Source organism: Crocodylus porosus, unplaced genomic scaffold, assembly GCF_001723895.1.
Source record: "Crocodylus porosus isolate Cpor-Errol unplaced genomic scaffold, CroPor_comp1, whole genome shotgun sequence".
Lineage (NCBI taxonomy): Eukaryota > Metazoa > Chordata > Crocodylia > Crocodylidae > Crocodylus > Crocodylus porosus.
Genome location: NW_017728918.1, coordinates 289,688 through 309,058, shown reverse-complemented (window position 1 = coordinate 309,058; position 19,371 = coordinate 289,688). Strand labels below are relative to the sequence as shown.

The window sequence follows — 19,371 nt, the reverse complement described above, 5'->3', positions numbered from 1 at the left end:
CCATGGATCTCAGCCTTTCATCATAAGGTCTGTTTTCCTGACCTCTGATCATGTGCATGGCTCTCCTCTGCACCCTCTTAAGCTTCTCCACATCCTTTTTGAATTGTGGAGCCCAAAACTGGACGCAGTACTCCAGCTGCGATCTCACCAAGGCCGAGTACAAGGGGAGAATGACGTCCCGGGATTTGCTCAAGAAGCATCTATGGATGCACGCCAGCGTTTTGCTCGCTTTACTAGCCGCTTTACTATCTTACCTGGCAGAGTTCTCAGTGGTCTGGAATTAGAAGATAAGTTCTTTATACCACTTTTTTCCCCATTGCCTCTGAAAATACCACCCCAGGATCAATAGCCAAGGGACGGGGGCCTGGCCAGAGAAAATGGTGTGCCTGAGCTGCCCTCTACCCTCCTGCACCCTTGATACCCTCATCTATTGTAATGGCTCCCTTCTGACAGCTGGCATAGCTAGAGCAGCCCCAGGACCCCAGGATCAGGGTAACACAGACAACTATGCACCTCTTCAAGGCTCTTTATAAACACGAAGGAGGGTGATTTCACAGCGCTCCATTTTTACGAAAATTGCACCTTGTCATTTGCCAGTCTTTAAGTCCCTGCATTCATATACCAGTAATTTGGGAATTTAATGAAACAGCTCCAGATTCAATTATAGGGAATAAACTAAACCAAATCAATCTTCCACACAAGAAGCAAAGGACTAAATTATATACAGCAGATAAAGATGTGTTGGGATATCTGCTCTTTAGAACCGCGAGGAAGCCGTTACTTACTTTTTTACTAAGCAACTAAATTACAGTGCACGTTATTGAGACTAATAATCATCTAACAACCACTGTTTACTGTAATGGAGGAAATGGGTATCCAGCTTTCTGAAATCCTGAGCAAAACTGGGAGGTGAAAGTCAGACTTCCTCCCTATTTCAGGTCCTAGCTTTGTGAAGTTGACCTGAACAAGGATGGGGAAAACATGAGGTCAGGAAAGTGAATCCACAATTAGAGAGACTCGAAGTTTTCCTTATTTATTATCTAAAAGTCTCTGGCCCAGGACTGGGACCCTGTGGGATTTCATTCTATATAAAACTACAGTCAAAAGTGAGCATGTTCCATAAAACAGATATGGGCCAAACAGCTCCACCATAGAGAAAGGCACAGCCCTCGGTGCTTTCAAGTAGAGTCAAAGGCCTCAGCGCTAGTCCCAACTCTGTGATGGGCGAGTCACTTCAACTCCTGGGGCCTACGCCCCATGTATAAAATGGCACCGTCAATATTAACTTAATTTATAGGAGAGTTGCTGGAAATCGAGATACTTCCCAGCCAGATTCCCAGGTCTGACCATTTCCAAAGTTTAGTAAAGTGTAGACCATGATTCAAAATGTTTATGTCTGGTTTCTCTCATCATGAACCGAACCCTGAAATCACCTCTGCCAGAAACAAAGGGTGGGAGGGGAGATTCAGTTATGGGCCAAGGTTTGTGGCTGGAGTGCATCTTTCTTGACAGCTCATTAATATTTGCAAAATGCTGTCAGCTCTTCAAATTGAAGTGCCGCAGTGATGCAAAGTAGTAGTCCATTATCAATATGTTTCTAATTGCTTGTTTAGAAGTGGGTTTAATTCCTTTGAGCAGCAACCTGATTTTATACCAGTTCCTTAATAAGGTTCGGAGTCCAGCAGAGATGCTATCTAAGGCTGAGTACAGATGTTAACAAGCCCCTGGCAGACGTGCTCTCTCGTGCTTTACTTAAAGCGCTGTAAGTTAGAATGGAAGCAAACTGCGCAGATGTTAGCTACTGGATCAGAGGGGCTCACAGCCTGCCCACGCTGGCCAAGGTCAGCAGGCTGGAGGAGCTCCCACATGGCTCCCAGGAGGTTGCTGGAGCACCCCATCCTGCCCCGCTTCCCATTAGTGGCTTGGGGGGGCCACAATGGAGCCCCCATGCCATGCAGGACCCCTGCAGCTTGCTGGGTCAGGACTGGGGTGGGGGGCAGGCCAGGTCTGTGCAGCAGGGGGCTCCCTCCCCGCCCCACCCCAGCCTTTGACAGCTACAGTACAGGCTGCCTGGCTTTTTGCCATGCCAGAAACAGGACAGAGCCCCCCTGCTGCATGGACCCAGCTCAGACCCACCCAAGACCCAACCCAGCAATTGGGGTGGGAGCATGGGGGCTCCCTTTCCCCACCCCCAGGTCTCTGTGCAGTGAAAAGCCGAGCCGGGTAGCCCCATGCTGTAATTCTTGGCCGCAGCTATCAAAAGGCTGGGGTGGGAGTCGGGAGGGAGGGAGCTCCCTTGCTGTGCACACCTCCCCCCTGCCCAGGCTGGTTTGGGTCTTGGGGGATCAGCTCGGGTTCACAGGGAAAGGGGGCTCCTTTCCCCACTCCCAGTTCCTGGCGTGGCAAAAAGCTGGGCTGGACAGCCCCATGCTGCATCTGTCAAGACACTCAGGGGCAGAGGGAAGGAGGGAGTGCCCCTGTTGCACAGACCCAGTCCAGCCTCCCGCAAGACTCAACCCAGAAACCTGGGGGCTGGGGAGCCCGTGCAGCAGGGAGGCTTCGTCCCACCCCACCCCCCCACTCAGCCATGCAGAGGGGAGACAGTGCCTTTTCTGTCTTCTGTGACAGCCCAGGGGTGCGGCTGGGTCAGTGCTTGCACACAGCAAACAAGCACCAGCTGAAGCTAGCAAGCTGCTCAGCAAGGGACACCCTGGGGTGCCGGGGGGATGCAACCTACTTGGGATGAGATGTGGTGCAGATGTTCAAAAAATCACTCCAGCCCTAAAGTGCTTTAGTCTGAAACCACTCCCATTCAGCATTAACTTAGAGCAGGATACAGGCTTTATGTGCCATGAACGTCTGTTCTGTTACAGCGGTAAAGTCATTTCTGTGCATTTAATGCATGATAAGTACAATGTCTGTACCTAGCCTTAGCTGCAAAGAGATAGGATGGACAGTTGTCTAGGCAGAAAGAAACCCAGTACCCACAAATCTGGATTTCCCATGTCTGGCAACCACCATATATACCTTGGCAAAGCACAATGAAGGAAAGAAGCAAGATGAGAAGAACGATGGCTTAGCAGTTAGAAGCTTGGGATCCTTGAGTTCAAATCCATGCTTTTTCACAGACTTTCTGTGTCGCTTCAGAAAATCTGCATAGGCTTAGGCAAGTCTAGGTTTTATTCCGGATTTTGAGCAAGCCACTTTAGTTCCCCATGCCCCCCAACTGCATTCCTTGCCTCTGCAGTGCAACCTCACGGGAAGCACAATTCACCTCTTCAAGACAGCAGCTCTGGAGCACCAGTTGTAACTCTAGGACAGCCCTAGCAGCTTGACTCCACCCCAGGTTGGCTGATTCCTTCTACCTTTGCATTGCCACCAGCTCACTCAGGGCTCCCTCGTGCTAAAGGCAGTCGTGGGCAACTTGCACTACTCAGCACCTGTTTCTAACAGACCTTTTGCTACTGGAGGCCCATAACTTGGCTTCTTCTGGTGAAGTCGAAGTAATAACTGAGGCTCACAATCTCCTTGGAGAGAGAAACTCTTTAAAATCAATGCAAGTGGAAGAAAGTTCCTGTCTCACATGAAGGACGCATGTGGATGAAAGCTGTGATCCAAGGAAATCGCACCCTAAATGAGATTTAAAGACATAGTCAAGCAGAATCTCAAGTTACTTCATCTTCACGCTTCAACTGAAGATAAGCCAAATAGTCTCAAGCAGGGTAATGATCTAAATGTCGCTCATTTTCCAAATTACAAGACAACAAGCTTGCCTCCTTAATGCGCCTGCCTTTGATCTCAAGGAAAATGAAGCATTAGAAATAATACCGCATATAAGATTACACTGTATTTAACTCCAGATGTGAGCAAGTCCCAGGGAAGTCAGAGCACAATTAAGCCTGTTATATACCATCACCCCTTCTGCTACAGCTATTTCTGGCAGGTCTTTCAAGGGAAAACCTGCTGAGACACAAATGGAAAAATAAACCAGAGGGAGAAAGGGGCAGCAGATACTGCCGGCGGTTCCAGTGGTACAATCCCACGGAAACAGCAGGTACACGACCTACCTGTGATGAATGAATAAGCCGCTAGGATGTTGCTGAGCAGTGCCATCTCCGTGCTAATGCCCGCAGGCTCCATGCTGCTGTTGAACACCAGCTCTTGTGTCTCATCCACGGGGAGCAGCACAGGGCTGTAGTCCGGTGGGTAGAAGGTAGCAGACCTCCCTCTCTTCTTCTCTGTTTTGGAATACAAAACAAATGAGGGCCAAATTCCCGTCCGTCCCAATGCCACAGAATCTGCTTCTGTACTCCGAACCAAAAATGCCACCTAAATTTGGCAGCTTACACCTTCTCAGTTAACTTTGCCAGACTCTGCACAGGACAGGCACAGCAGCTGCTATGCTTGCAACCAGGCAGCATCTCCTCTCCCATCTCCTTCTCTTCCGTGTCCCCAGTCAGACACACCCGCATGCTTTAGAGCAAACCTATAATCAAGTGGCTTTTTGCTTTTGTAAATCAAAGGAGCCGTTATCAATGCTGGGGTCCCCCTCAGCTTGTAACGACTCAGCGTACAAAACACAGGCAGGCTCGGCAGCGCTCCGCTGTATCTCCCTGTAATCCTCGAGTGAGCTACACCTGGCAAACAGCGCTGCTTTCTCTCCAGCCTCCTTAAGGGAAGGGCGGATCGTTGCCTGCATTTATGACTTCCTTCAAAAGCACACTCTCATTGTGTTTCACCCAGACATAATTTCCCCTTCAGAGAGGTGAGTGAACATGGGTTAATCATTTGATTTTATTTGTTGAAGACTGGAGCTGAGAAGGCGGCTAATTCCAGGAGACTGAAAGAGACCCTTTCAGACCTTATCAGATCACTGTTGAGCACTCACTGTACCTTGATCTGCTGGCAGATGCCGCAGCCAATGGCAAAATACTCATTGTTTTAAACACATTAAAAAGTCAGCACATGGCATACAGGTCACATAAGCACATAGGGACGCTGCTACGGCTTTTCAGATCCCTTTCCCCTGTGCATCTGGTCTTGGCAGAGAATAAACAACGCACAGTCGCTGGCAATTGCACCTGGCTTCCACTTATCTGTAGGTATCAAGTTCAGGAAACAGACAATTCAAGCACACAAAAAATCATCCGAGCTACATAAGCAAAGGCACTTCCCACACCAGGGCGCAGCACAGGAAAATCGGTATTTGCGTGCTGACACTGTACGGGTGTTTGCAGCCCTTACCCCCAAGGCAAATAGTTACATTGTGCCACACGTGCATGGAAGCTGTACAGACCCCCTAGGCAATGATAGCAGGTTAGGTATCAGACTAGGGTAAAGTGACATTGAAAGGTGATGGAGCAAGTGGCGAACGTGTGTGTGGCGCTGTAGCTTTATTGCACGGTTCGAGCATACAATAAGGATGCTTTGGTTATGTCTAGGCAGCCTGTGGGACTGGCTATCAGGGCTCTTAGGCTCTGTTCCAACCCCAACAGTGGAAAACCGTGGAGCCAAGATGATGCCTTGAACTAGCTACCCTGTGACTGAGATGAATGTAGGAGACAAGGGAAGACACGAGTACAGGATAACTTTCATTTTGTATTATTATCTCCATCACGGCAGGCTCTAGGAACTCCAGTCCAGGAACAAGCCCCGTTGTTGTTTCAGCCACGGTTCGCACAAGTAACAAAGACGGCCCTCGTCCCAGAGAATGTGCCGTCTACCAGAGTGCAACAGGTGAAGAAAACTGGCAAGCCGGGTGGCAGACGGGTTGGAAGATGAGGCAATGAACTGAGGGGAGTTTAAGAGAGCAATGGAAGCCACAGCTCACCACTTGCCTCACCACTGCCCGCTGATGATAATTTTCAGGAATCAGAGCAGAGGTCGAGAGTTAAAGATGGATTTAAAGAAGAGAAAGGTCTTCCAGAGAAAGTGTAGGAGTGTTTCAGGGGTCTCCTCCCTTGTGTGATGTGTTGTGTTTTCAGTTAAGGGGGCGAGGATTTCTCTAGGAACACAGGATCCGGTACTGGAAGAGGCCCCCCAGGCCATAAAGTCTCAGTCCCCTGTATTTATAGGCAACCGTTAAAAAAATACCCCAGAAAAAAAAAGAAAGAAAAACTCACACACTCCAGGCCCTTTCACATACTGCAGCCCCAGAACATTTTCTAAAAAGACCTAAGCCATGCCAGAGGCAAAAAGCAAAGACAGATGCCACCAAGGCTTTGGCCACAGAAAAGGGAAAGAATCCATTAAGCTAAAGTACATGGGTTGTGTCACGCATGCAACTTAATATTTATTACATGCTGTTAAAACATGAGGAAATATATATTAAAGCAGTTTAGCATGTGTTAAGTGTTATTGTGGCATTGCAAAGTTGTTCCCTTTCGAGTGAAGACTATTTAACAAACTAACTTTAATATGCAATAATTTTAATAGGTCATGACATCTCAATGGTTTGCAACTACTGCAAGCAAATATGTGACTACCCCTCTTAGGTGCTCGTGGGAAGAGGACCACAACCTGATCCTACAAAGGAGGGCAAACATCCCAACAGCCCTTAGCAACTCATCTGGGGGAAAGCCAATGTGCTGCCCATCTTCAGGAAAGGGAGGAAAGGGGATCCAAGCCAATCAGCTTGACCTCAATCCCTGGAAAGAGTCTGGAAAAAATCAAAGAGACCATTCTTGACAAGCTGGCTGATGGCAACATCCTGAGGGATAGCCAGCACGGGTTTGTTGCGGGTAGGTCTTGCCTGACCAATCTCATCTCTTTCTATGACCAGGTGACTTATCACCTGGACAAGGGAGAAGAGATTGACATCATATATCTGGACTTTAAAAAGCCTTTGATCTGGTGTCCCACAATCTCCTCTTGGAAAAATTGGCCAACTGTGGCCTTGGCTACATTACAGTCCAATGGCTCAGAAACTGACTCGGAGACCCGACTCAGAGAGTGGTGGTCAATGGAAGCAAATCATCATGGTGCTCTGTGACCAGAGGTGTCCCCCAAGGCTCCATCCTTGGACCGGTTCTTTTTAACATCTTTATCAATGATGTGGATACTGGTGTCAAAAGTGGACTGGCCAAGTTTGTCAGTGGCACCAAAGTTTGGAGTAGAGCATCCACACCTGAGGATAGGCTGGTGATCCAGGCTGACTTGGATAGGCTCAAAAAGTGGGCAGATACAAACCTGATGATATTCAATACTGACAAATGTAAGGTACTCCACCTTGGGGAAAAAAATGCAGCATGCTTATAGGCTCGGCAGTGCTACATTCACTAACAACATGGCCGAAAAAGATTTGGGGGTCATACCTGACCACAAGATGAACATGAGCCACCCATTTGATGTCACAGCTGGTAAAGCAAACCAAACTCTGGCTTGCATCCATAGATGTTTCTCAAATAAATCGTAGGATGTCATCCTCCTGAGGCTGTACTCAGCCTTGGTGAGGCCACAGCTGGAGTACTGCATCCAGTTTTGGGCTCCACAATTCAAGAAGGATGTGGAGAAGCTTGAGCGAGTCCAGAGGAGAGCCACACACATGATCAGAGGGCAAGAGAACAGGCCTTATGAAGAGAGGCTGAGAGCCTGGAGAAGTGCAGGCCCAGGGCTGACTTGGTGGCAGCCTACAAGTACATCAGAGCTGTGCATCAGGATCTGGGGGAATGCCTATTCACCAGAGCACCCCAAAGGATGACAAGGTCCAATGGTCACAAACTCCTCTAAGACCATTTTAGGCTGGACATAAGGAAAAACTTCTTTACTGCCTGAGCCCCCAAGGCCTGGAATAGGATCCCTCTAGAGGTAGTGCAAGCACTTACTCTGGACTCCTTTAAGAAGTATTTGGACACTTATCTGGCTGGGATCCTTTGACCCTAGCTGACTTCCAGCCCTTGGGACAAGGGGCTAGACTTGATGATCTCCCAAGGTCCCTTCCAGCCCTATGGCTATGAAATCTATGAAAATTCTTTCCTGACTGCTCATCAGGTGGCCTCTTTGGCTCTGTACATGAATCAGGCACCCAAGAGGTTTCCAGGTACTGTTTGGAGCAGCAGGGCACACAAGCCAATCTCCAGCTCCAACCATAACTAATGTTCAGGGCTTCCGAGGCAGGTGGAAAAAATCCCTAACATCAAACAATGCCTTTATAGAAAAACCAGAAGGCCTAAAGCATGGCATCACTGGACACTTCCCATACATGCAGCAACCCATCAAGTTTCCTTTCAGTCCCTTTAGAGGATTAGCAAACACTCAGCGCCACCTATCACATGCTCTGTTTCCTAGTCCAGGAGCATGTCAGTCCTACCATACTATCCCTTCCCAAACTTAAAAAGGTCCATTCCAAAGCAATCCCATTTCTTCACCTCCACCACTTTGCTCTGATGACCATGCCAAAACTTTTGCAAGTTTTAAGCTTAGTTTCCAGTCTAAATCTCTTTATGGCCAGCGTGTACTCATTCAATCTTAGGTCAACATTGGCCTTCAGCGTTAATAGCCCTCCTCCCTTCCTAGCATTCACCCCACTCTGTATTTATACAGAGTAAATATATCCCCTCTCCACCTTCAGTTTTGCTAAGCTACACAAGCCAAACTCCTTTAATCTTCTCTCCTAAATGCAGCAGCACATTCTAGCCTATGAGGAGGTTCTTCCCACAGCCAAGGCTCTCACACGGTGATTAGTGAACCACTGGCAGGCATATGGGATGGGCAGACACCACAGTTGGTAACTGAGCACTAATCCTGCGGCCTGGGGATATGACATGCTGTTTGCCGTGTGTTCTCTGCCCTTTCCCTCCATCCTTTCCCCACTTGTGGAGGTAAAGGCTCTGTGTTCAAGCTCAAACACTGTAATCCCAGAGGTTTAGTCTTTAGCGGTAACTAAACTGATGGGCACAAGCCATGCCAACAGCTAATCGTACCACTAGTCTGCTATGAGATGTATCGGGGAGCAGAACCATCACATGCTGTGTAGCAATCACCTCCGTCTGTATTCTGTAGGAACTGTACTTGATGCAAGTGGAGCAGATGGCACCGCTGACTGAGCTGACAAATAGGATCCTCCCATTTCATTTCCAAAACAAAAACTTCTTTGGCGATCCCTTGCAGCCGAAGATGACTGTTTTTCATGAGTGTCTCTACCCCACTATTGAATCCAGTTTCCCAGCAGCTCAGAACTCATGACGACATTGGGAGATATTCTGGGTGGCTAATGAATGCATTTGGCAGCCTCTGAGCCCTATCCTTTGAGCAGAGTAGTTGCCTCGCCGCATTGTGGCGCTTCCCTGCACCCACACAACATGGTCTTTCTATGATATATCGTGACAGGAAGTCGCTCTTCCTCTGACAATAAGTGAGGATTGCTTTGCCTCAGAACTAGGGTTGCTCTATCAGGAGCAGTGCCAATTAAACTTCCTAATGATATAAATGAATGGCAGCAGCTCAGGTCTTCTGACTTGTGATTTGGAGGTGGGGACAGTATTAGGTGGCTGCAACCTCTGTAACCACTCCCTTCTCCCTAAGTTTTCCTTCCAGCTATAGCCCCCCTCCATCATCAGCTCCCCTACTTCATCTCTTACATTTTCACAATGTTCATAATTGGAATTCGCTGGATCACACTAGGACCAAGACTCCCTTTCCTAGGGCTCCTCCAACTTGTGTGCTGTGTATGAGACTGGCCAGCAAAAGCCCAGAAGAAATAAGGATTTGCTAGGCTCCATCCACTCTGCACAAACAACACAACATAACGCAAGTGCCTTGTTGGATGGGGAATGAAGAACCAGCTCCTCAGTGGAATTGTAAGAGGAATTTCACATGTCTTTCTCCCCTGCTCTGAGAAAAAGGAAGACAGGTCTTAAAAAAATCAACCAAGTTCCTAAATGAATGGTTATCAGAGTACTCTGCACTTCAGCAATGAGCAACCTCAAGTCACAGAACGGGTTTTCTAATCTGTCGGACAGTACAGTCATAAATGGTTAAGGCAGAAAAAACCACTGTGGTTATAACAGAGCGGGGAAAAATCTATCCTTCTGCAACAAAAACGCACCTTGAAACAGCCATTGGCTGCTATACAGTATCTTCAAACCTCTCCACAAGCTTGCCATTCATTCGATTCTGGTTCACTTATTCCCATGCCTACCTTAGAGATTGTGTCTTTCTCAAATCCATTTGTCTGTCAGTGGCAGCCTTTCATCCCCGCTGCCTCCTCCTTTGTAGCACCATATTGTTGAAACAAGCTTGCTTGATTTTTGCAGACAGGTGGCTAGCCCATATTAATTTAAAGTCAGGGCAAGGTGCCACCTTAGGGACAAACTGGTTGGGAGAGACATGAGCATCTTCAGGCAACAACCGACTTCAGTGAGTATCTGATGAAGTGGGTTGTTGTCTATGAAAGCCCATGGCTCTCGCATCCAGTTAGTCTTAAGTTGCCGCTCTGCCCTGTCTTTTGCCTTTATTACCAGAGCTAGACAACATTTTTTCAGAAGATTCATTGGAAAATGCAGTTTCAACATGAGCAGAACTATTTGTGAATATGGATCAAATTTGATAAATCATTTGGCTGAAGTAAAAGGAAACAACTGTCCAGAAAGTCCAAACATTCCTTGTTGACATCTGCAAAATGCAACATTTTGACTTTTATGTCAGTTTTTTCTGAAAATTCACCTAACTTTTAACAAAGAATTAAAAACAGAATGCCAAACAAAATGATTCACTTCTGGTAGAAGTAGAATGTATTTTGGATCACCTAAAATACTTTTTTCTTGAGTTTTTTGTTTCATTAGGTCAATCCAAAAGGACCCTTTTTTTTTCAATTTTTCAGCTCCATCACTGAACCAAAATAAATCCATTCTCCACACGTCTCTGCTTGGCCCCTCACAGAACTTGTACCCCATTTCCAAGCTCGGTTAGAAACTTATCTCTTCTCATTTGCATGAACCTCTTACTTTCTCATTCTTTCCTTATCTCTGCAATTGTATCAGATAAATGTGAAAGCATCTTGGGATATAAGTATATGCACATTGCCATAACTCTAATCTCACTGCCGAAGTAAATGGGAACTCTGTCCTTAACTTCAAGAGTAATAAGATCAGACCTTAAAGTTGTGTAGAAATGGTTGTACTTTGCTGACTTACACAGACTATGCCATTACCTGTCTTATGAACTCATTCACCCACAAAATCAGGAGCTCCTTACTTGTGTCATGACACAACAACAGTGACTCCAATGCTGAGAACAGGGTGCGGCATCTGACCAACACAAATACCTGAATAAGGATTCTCTTATTTCACATTCATTAATAAGGGCTCCTAGCATTGCTATCACTACAATAACGTTTGGGTCAGTGTTGTAATAGCCATAGCTACCTGGTAGAGCGCTCTTTATAATGGGAGAAGAAGCATCGGAAAAGAACACACCATCCCCTATAATGTTAGGATCATGCACTCTTGGCTGCTGTGGAAAATGCGGTTGCTGAATTCCTCGGTGGTGGGTTTGTTTTGGCTGGGTTTCATGCAGAAGCTTCTTGGGAACTGAAAGAGAAGCAGAAGTGAAACACAGTTGTTAGGATGGGTTATTCCAGCTGGTAATAAACTGAGTTATTGTGTTATGCTACAGACGCAACCGGTAATTATACTGTAAGCAGACCAGGGAGACGCTCATTTATCACCATAATGTGTGCGCTCTAAATGCCTTAGCAGAGAGATTTGAGATCAGGATACAAGGTGCTCTGGACTCATTAAGATCTCACCTTATTTATAATGAACATATTCAGTCTCAAGATTTGTCTCAGTGTTCAGGTGGGGAAAAAAGTTCTTTGGGGTGGCAAGCCCCTTGATATCTTGACATCTCTTGGCATCTATAATTAAGAAGGATGTATTGTATTTCTGTGTCTTCCACATTGCAATGACACTGTTCAGGTCAATGCTTGTCACTGAAGTTGAGACAGACAGCTCCTTGGGAGGGAGGTGAATGACAGTGAGGAGGCTAGGGACAGGCATTACACGTAAACCAGATTAAGTGATCAGAAACTGGTTTAAGCCTGTAACAGAACAGACATTCAGTGCACATAAACCAGTTTCAAAATGGCCCAAACTGGTTTGAGATAAACCTGGTTGAATGTAGTATCAGACTTAACTGATTTGGCTCAAACCAATTTATGCAATGTCTGTCCCAGACTTGTTGCTAGTTTAAGATAAACCAGAGACCCCCAGCATCCCAGCATACTCTCTGGGCTGGGCGGGGCTCTCTGCTCCACAGCAGGGCTGGCCCCTCCCCTCTGCTCTCTAGCCAAGGAGCACAGCCCCACACAGCCTGCCTGGCCACTTCTATCCCTGCAGCTCTGTGCCATGCCTGCAACTCGCTCTCTGGTGGAGAAGCCCCATGCTGGACTCTGCGGGGAAGCAGGGGCAGGGCTCCCTCCACTCCCAGCAGAGTGCCAGTGCAGGACTGCACAGCACAGAGTGGGGGAAGCACCTGCCTCCAGCACTGGAGGTGCAAGCTCAGGCTGAGGCTCAGAGCCCTGGTGGGGGATAAGGCAGGCTCCACTCTCTCCCCCAGTGCAGTGCTGGCTGGAACCGCACCTGCGCTGGACACGAGCACGCTGACCTCCTGCCTGCTGCTGCTGCCAAGCAGCAGGGGCTGAAGCCCTGGGGGAGTGTGTGCAGCCATGGGGGGAGTGGTGGGGGCCCCTACATCCCCCACCCACACACCCCACCCTGCCCAGATGAGCTCTGCATTCCCGCTGCCCCTCTGCGGGGAAGAAGAGGAGGGAAAAGAGTTCCCCCCAGCATGGAACGGAGCCTCCCCCTGCCCTGGAGGGAAAGGTGGGGGGAAGAGTCCCCCTCTGGGGCTGGGCAGCCTCATAGAGTCCCCCTCCCCACCCCACGGTACCAGAAGGGGAGAAGAACCCCCCAGCACTGAATAGGGCCCCCTTCCTGGGCCCACAGTGGTGGGGGAGAGGGAGGAGGGGGAAGAGTTCCCCTCTGGGGCTGGGCAGCCCCGTGTGCCCAGATTGCTCCTGGGTGTCAGGGAGCCACTGGGGCCTGCCATGCTCCCCCTCCTCAGCTCAGCTTCCCCGAGGAAGGGAAGGTAGGGCTGCTCTAGTGCCCCAGGGCTTCTAGCTTGAATCACTGCAGCCATGTGCCATGTCTATCCACTTGCAAAGCAGTTCACTCTCTGCAGGTTAGACTAAACTGCAAAGACTGAATCAATTCAGGCTCGGGCTGTTTGAATGTCCGTCCCTGAGAGAGACACTGCCGATTTTTTTTTGTTTTTAAATGAGAATCATTCATTGGTTCAATTACAAACCAAACAGTGCACAGTGCAATGATTCCAGCTGTTGGAGACCTAACCGAGCAAGCTTTAAATCACCTAGCTCCGAGGATTCAACTTACTAGCGGTGGAGCTGCCATAGCCGCACAGCCTGCAAAATCGGTCCAAGCAGCTGCGTGAGCACTTGATGGGTTCGCCCCGTGCTATGCACAGTGCTTTACTGCTAGCAACACTTGAGTTACATCATGTAAAGCTAGGTACGGTATCAGCAGCGGTGACTCCAAAACAATCATCTCTTCAGTTTCCTGCTTTAGGCCCAGAGAAATCATATCAACACCACAGTATTCACCTCTTACAGTTACTGGGACAGATCCTCTGCCCTAAGTCAGTGCAGCCTCCAAGTCAGAGGAGCTATCTTGATTTATGCCAGCTGCAGGTGTCAAACCACAGTAAACTGACTTTTGCCACATAAACCTTAGCATGCCAGCTCATTTAGCCCGGCTTTCTGTCTCCAGTACCAGCCAGCACACACATTGCTCCAGAGGATAACATGCTTTGATAGGAAGAGAGCAGCCAAATACTTTTGGTCAGAAGATCTGATCTTAGGGTAAGAGAAAAACAACACGTGAACAGACAAAGTCTCCATCAAAAAGCACAATGCCTCTGTTGTCTTTGTGATGCTACGCATGAAAATTAAGACAAAATGGCCAGTTTGGCTGCACACCCTGAGGAGGAGGCACGTGGAAGAAGACTTGGCAAAGTATGAAACCTTAAATGAGGAGGACAACTCCCTCCTGACCCGTGGAGGCCATCAGCTAACACCCTGAAGCATGAGATCTGATTGCCCTGGTCATCATTTAACTTGCCCAGCTACAAATGTTAAGGGTCAAGAAGTGATCCAGTCCTCTTGGCTGACCCTGTATTTTACTTACAGTCTGCTGAGGCTGAATATTCAAACTATATTTACTGACTCCCCTTCCATGCTTGGCTGTCAAGACATCAGCACTACAATTCTAGCCTTATTAGAGTTGTACCAGGTCAGGAAACAGACTTTTTAAAGAAAATAGTTTCTGAATAGGAACAGGCTGGCACAGTCATTTCTCAAGAAACCTGAATTGGCAAGAGCTCTCTGAGGGGAATTCAGCAAAGGAAGTATATGCCCTGATGGCAGCTAAACAGAAGCCAGAGGAATATCAAATACTGGAGTGGGAACTAAGTCCAGGATGTGTGTTGCTTTAAAGATGTTCTCCCCAGCACGCACACAGACTGTCAAAATGCATCTAGTGCCAAATCTAACACATGTTAAATGAGGAAGCTCATTTGGGCTCGCAAACGTACGTTCTGCATGTATCTCTGATTTATTCTGCAAGGTATATCTCTACCCTGCTTTCTACATGTTAAATGAGACATTTCCAGATGATAACAACTCAGCAGCCTCTGAAAATCAGGGACCCCCTACTGCATCTCGCATCAAGGGTTTAAATGCAAAGGCATCAAAATCTCTACCACAGTTATTCTCTCCAACGCATGAGATAGTTGCAAGACTCTTAACTCTAATAAATAAAAGTTAGGAGCTTTCTTCTGGAGGGAGCAGAGTCTCACTGAAGCAGCCAACAACTGATCAGCAATCTCTCCAGGGAAGTTGGGGGGCCCTATTACTTCAACCTGATTATCTGCCTGCAGTAGATGGCCCCCTTCCCCGTAGTAGCTGAGTGCCTTACAGGCTGTAAGACATACAGAAAACTAGAACTCTTGGTTCCAAAACGACCCCTTTTATTAGACCAACTGGGAAAGTGCAAGAAAATTGTCCTTGCCATTTCCCAGTTGGGCTAATAAAAGGGATCGTTTTGGAACCAAGAGTCCTAGTTTTTCTATGTCTTCTTGTCTCAGACCAACACGGCTACCAAGTGCACCCCTTACAGTCCGTAATGTATTTATCCTCTCATCACCCCTGCAAGGTAGGAAGAGGGTCTTATCTCCTTGCTACAGCTAAGGAAGAGAGCAGCTAGGAGACTAACAGCCAGATTGCCGAAGGCGTTCAGGTATTTAAAGATAAGTAAGTGCCAAGCGGGATTTTCCAAAGCACCCAGACGCTTAATGCCCACTGATTTTCAATGTGAACTGGACATTTGAAAATCCCATGACGTGCTTATCTGCATCTTTAGCCCTTTCAAATTCTGGCCAGGATCTGCCCAGTCCCGTAAAGGAAATCTGTGATGGAGCCAGGACTCAAACACAGGTTAACAACCAAATTAATCACTGGGCCATATTTTTTCTAGTGCTCTTAGGAAACGGCCTCTGCTGGAAAAGGCTGGACCTGGTGACTTAATATGTAACATCTACTCTTATTCTAATTGATCTGCTACTCAGATAACATCCTGACAAACAGCAGAGATAGCCTGAGCTTAAAAGAAAATAAAAGTGAAAGGCCCATGTAAGTGCAGCCTCCAAGCGATTTCCAGTTGGTTCCTGTATTTCAGCCAACTGTGCAAGAAAAATTAAAACATCTGGTGCCTTTGAAACCCATCCTGCAGTTCTCACAAGAGGGGGAAGAGCTAACTTGACCATGGGAGCTGTAAGAAATACGTTTTGAACATGTCATTAAAAGTGCCTCTGACATTACACTTATCATTATTTGCAGTACGGGTCCTAAAAACACATAGCATGTGCTATGTTTGAGAAGTTCAGTCCACCAGTAGGACAAGCAGGCCAGGCAACAAAACAAGCAGAATAAGCTTTATATACTGGGAAGATCAGGAGAGAAAATGTGATACCAAGTCAAAGATGGAAATATTTTGGTACCAGTGGGCCCTATGCACAAAACCCCCGGGGAAAAACTGAGTGGCTCGGTGAGGGAGGGGTCTGTAGGTTATGGGCCTGGGAACAGGAGTCGGATTTGTCCTCTCGGTCTTTTTGTTTCTACATATGGTGCCCAACAGCCTCATTATCTGAGCACCACCCCCAAATTACGGGAGTGTGCACCCAAAACATCTGGGGTGACCCTGCAAAGGGGCCTGAAGATAAAGATCAAACCTCATATGGGAACACCGGTTAGGGAGGTGGAAGGCACCCCTGGGTTATCGAGCGCAGTCCCGGGCCCGCCTGCCCAATTATCTCATCTTCATTTTCCCAGCACACGGCCACTGGACAATGGGAAGAAAGCACCTGGAGAGTTCATCCCTAAATCACGCAGCCCAGGCTGGGTTGGTCACCGTCCAGTTCTCTACCACATGCTCATTTGTGTGTTTCCAGCCCATACTGTTTGCTTTGCAAGTTCAGTGTCATTACAACAGCTCCAGCAGAACATTAAACAAATCCTGCTGCTAATATTTTACGTACAGATCACATTAAACAAATCCTGCTGCTAATATTTTACGTACAGTGTGATCTGAGCAGCATGTGACTCCTTCACAGAAGAAAATTGCAACTGATTCTTTATTTGGGCAGGCTGTGGCCAACAACAATTACAGCTCAACATGTTTTTTAGAGAATGACACATCTTCTGTGGATAAACGGCCAACATGCATTTTTTTTCAGGACTGAAGGGCTGTTCTGAGAAATTGAGGTTTGAACCTTTAAATTATGAAGTCCTGCTATAAAAAAGGGGATATTTCATGCATTAGAGTCCTTAAATTATACTTTTTGGGCGCAGCTACACAAGACACTAACTGCACGGTAACCTAATAACACTGAGCAGAAGTGTGCCGGGCAAAAACCATGCTAATATGCTACTGTGCAGTAAGCGTCACTAAAAACCCATGTGCCGGTGCTACTGCACAGTAACACGAGTTACTGCACATTGATTTAGTACTTGATTAACCATGTAAACGTGCCCTGTCAGCCTGTTTAAATGCTTCTCTTGTGCACATGTAAGTGGTGTGACTTCTCAAGACTATGGCATTAAGAGTGATTTATTTGCTGCCAAAGAAAATCCAGTAAGTAGTTATTCAGCATAATCTGGATTTTAGTGCAAGTATGCCACTACACAGCACAAGAAAAGCACAATGCAAGGGGGAAAAAACACACGCATGTAAGAACACTATGTCTTTGATAATGCATTTATGTGGCATGTTTACTGTTAGTAACAATAGTAACCAGAGCTTATGGAGCTTTTTTTTGTTCTCTGTGCCCTGTACCAATTGAGGACCATATTCTGCTTACCATGCCACACACTCTCTTAGAGGTAAAGGAGACCACTTGCATCACTCGAGCAGGGAGCATTGGGCATTTAAAATAATATACAAACCATATGTAGCAACTACAACACTATGATTGAATAGCAGGTTTTAAATAATGCACAGCAAGAGTTGAGGACAGGAAATGAATTTCACATCAGGCTGAAGCTACAGGGGACTTTAGGTAGGCAGAAAGTAAGTCCCAGAGTTGTTATTTGTTCAGGACACCAGAGTTTAACATCTCTAATCACATGAAAAAATAATAGATCATTAATGACTTCAAATGGTCAAGACCTCGGCTTTACATCACATTCATTTATTTTGAGCAGCAGACATTTTGGCTCAAAGTAAGACAGAACGTAAGCCTGAAAGTAAATGCAAAGTCCAAAAAAGGAGCTCCTTGATCTCATGCAGAAGTGTTTTTGTACAGACTTCTTCCAAACCACTGACAGAAGGAAATGACTCACACAGACTACAGTAAGTCCATTTTCCTGCAGCCTCAAGTGTCATGTGGGAATCAAACAGGACTTTCTGGGAAAATCTCCCCGTTGCAGCCCAACCCACCTACTCATACCACAGACACTGACTCAAAAGAGCCCACCTCCCAGGGTTTGCTTCTCACAATCCAACACTGTGTTAAACAGATGCAGAAACTCTGTGCCTCCATTTTACGTGTAGTAAAATTTCTGCTTTCTTGCTGGGGAGGAAACGGTAAAAAGGTCTGATGAGCAGGATCCAGGCAAGGTTCAAACACACCTATCAAGACTGCTCCTGCAGCAACCCTGCCGTCTTCCCCTAAGCTGGGACTACTCCTTGTAGCAAACCAGGAGATAGATCTGTAATGGGGAGACCTCTAAGTGAATTGTCTTTTAGGGAGGACATTGGCTGTATTTTCATACCACCCTTAGTGTGTTACCGGAAAAGCACTTGCAAAAAAGGCAACTTCTGGGCCCCCTGAGGCTGAGCCGACTTCCCCTAAAATCAACCCAAGTCTTTTAACTGATCTCACCAGGCCCTTCAGTCCAGTCTGAGTAATACCTGGAGTATGCCTCCAAATGTTATGCCTGATATTAATAATACGTCTAGAGTAATATTTACTTGTTCACATGACAAACCAGATTTTTACTTCTTGGTAGCAAGACAGAGCCAACACAGCTATGGAAGAACTCCCAAAAATCAAACTACCAGCATGTATCTAATATAGATCCAACCAAAGCCATTTTCACGATATCGGAGTGCTTTGGATTCCACTGCATTCTGCCCAAGGGCAGTAAAATCTTTATTACCAGTGCCAATGGATGAGGCAATAAAATTAGTAGATCCCAGGTTTATTGATAGTTTATAGGACCAGTAGTTAGGGGGAAAAGAGGTTATCTTTTTGACTGTGCACTGAGCAAATTTGCTATGGAGTCAGTGAAAGACTGTCTGTGGAAGCCTAGCATCAGGGCCAGACACAGGCATGGGCAAACCGGGCGGCTGCCCAGGACCTGAACAGAAAGGGGCACCAAAAATGGTAATTTTTTTTTATTATTATTATCGTTATCTCTGGTGAAGGGCAGCCTGAGACTAAAAGTCTGCCCGGGGCTGCCAGGAATCTAGGTCTACGATGCCGTCTATCATGTTGTCTTTAGCTTCACCTCTAATAACCCATGCTACGATTTTATATAGTGTTTCACATTTTGACTCACTTATTTTATTCCATCTCAACTTTTCGAACATAAGCAAGTGATACTACAAACAGCTGTATCTACGAGCAACAAAACCCAAGTGTCCTGTCCATAGGCACTTTCTCCTCCTTATTTCACAGTCCGTCTTCCTTACAGTTCTTCTTTCACATTTGAAATGTAATTAAACATTTAGCAGCTGTTGCCAATGAATCACAAGCCTGATTGATGATGCGGCTTTTGCTTTCCACAGGGCTCAGCAG

General features: G+C 46.8%; 1 protein-coding gene across 1 annotated transcript in view; it reads right to left on the bottom strand.

Annotated features, from left to right (window-relative positions):
• The window catches only part of LOC109311468 (protein eva-1 homolog C-like), a 303,458-nt gene that overhangs the window by 9,216 nt on the left and 274,871 nt on the right, over positions 1–19,371 (bottom strand). The window contains exons 6-7 of the mRNA XM_019537109.1: positions 11,364–11,528; positions 4,068–4,238 (exon numbers count right to left, since the gene is read on the bottom strand). Of these exons, the coding sequence (XP_019392654.1) occupies positions 4,068–4,238; positions 11,364–11,528 (336 nt within the window). The remainder of the gene's footprint in view (positions 1–4,067; positions 4,239–11,363; positions 11,529–19,371) is intronic.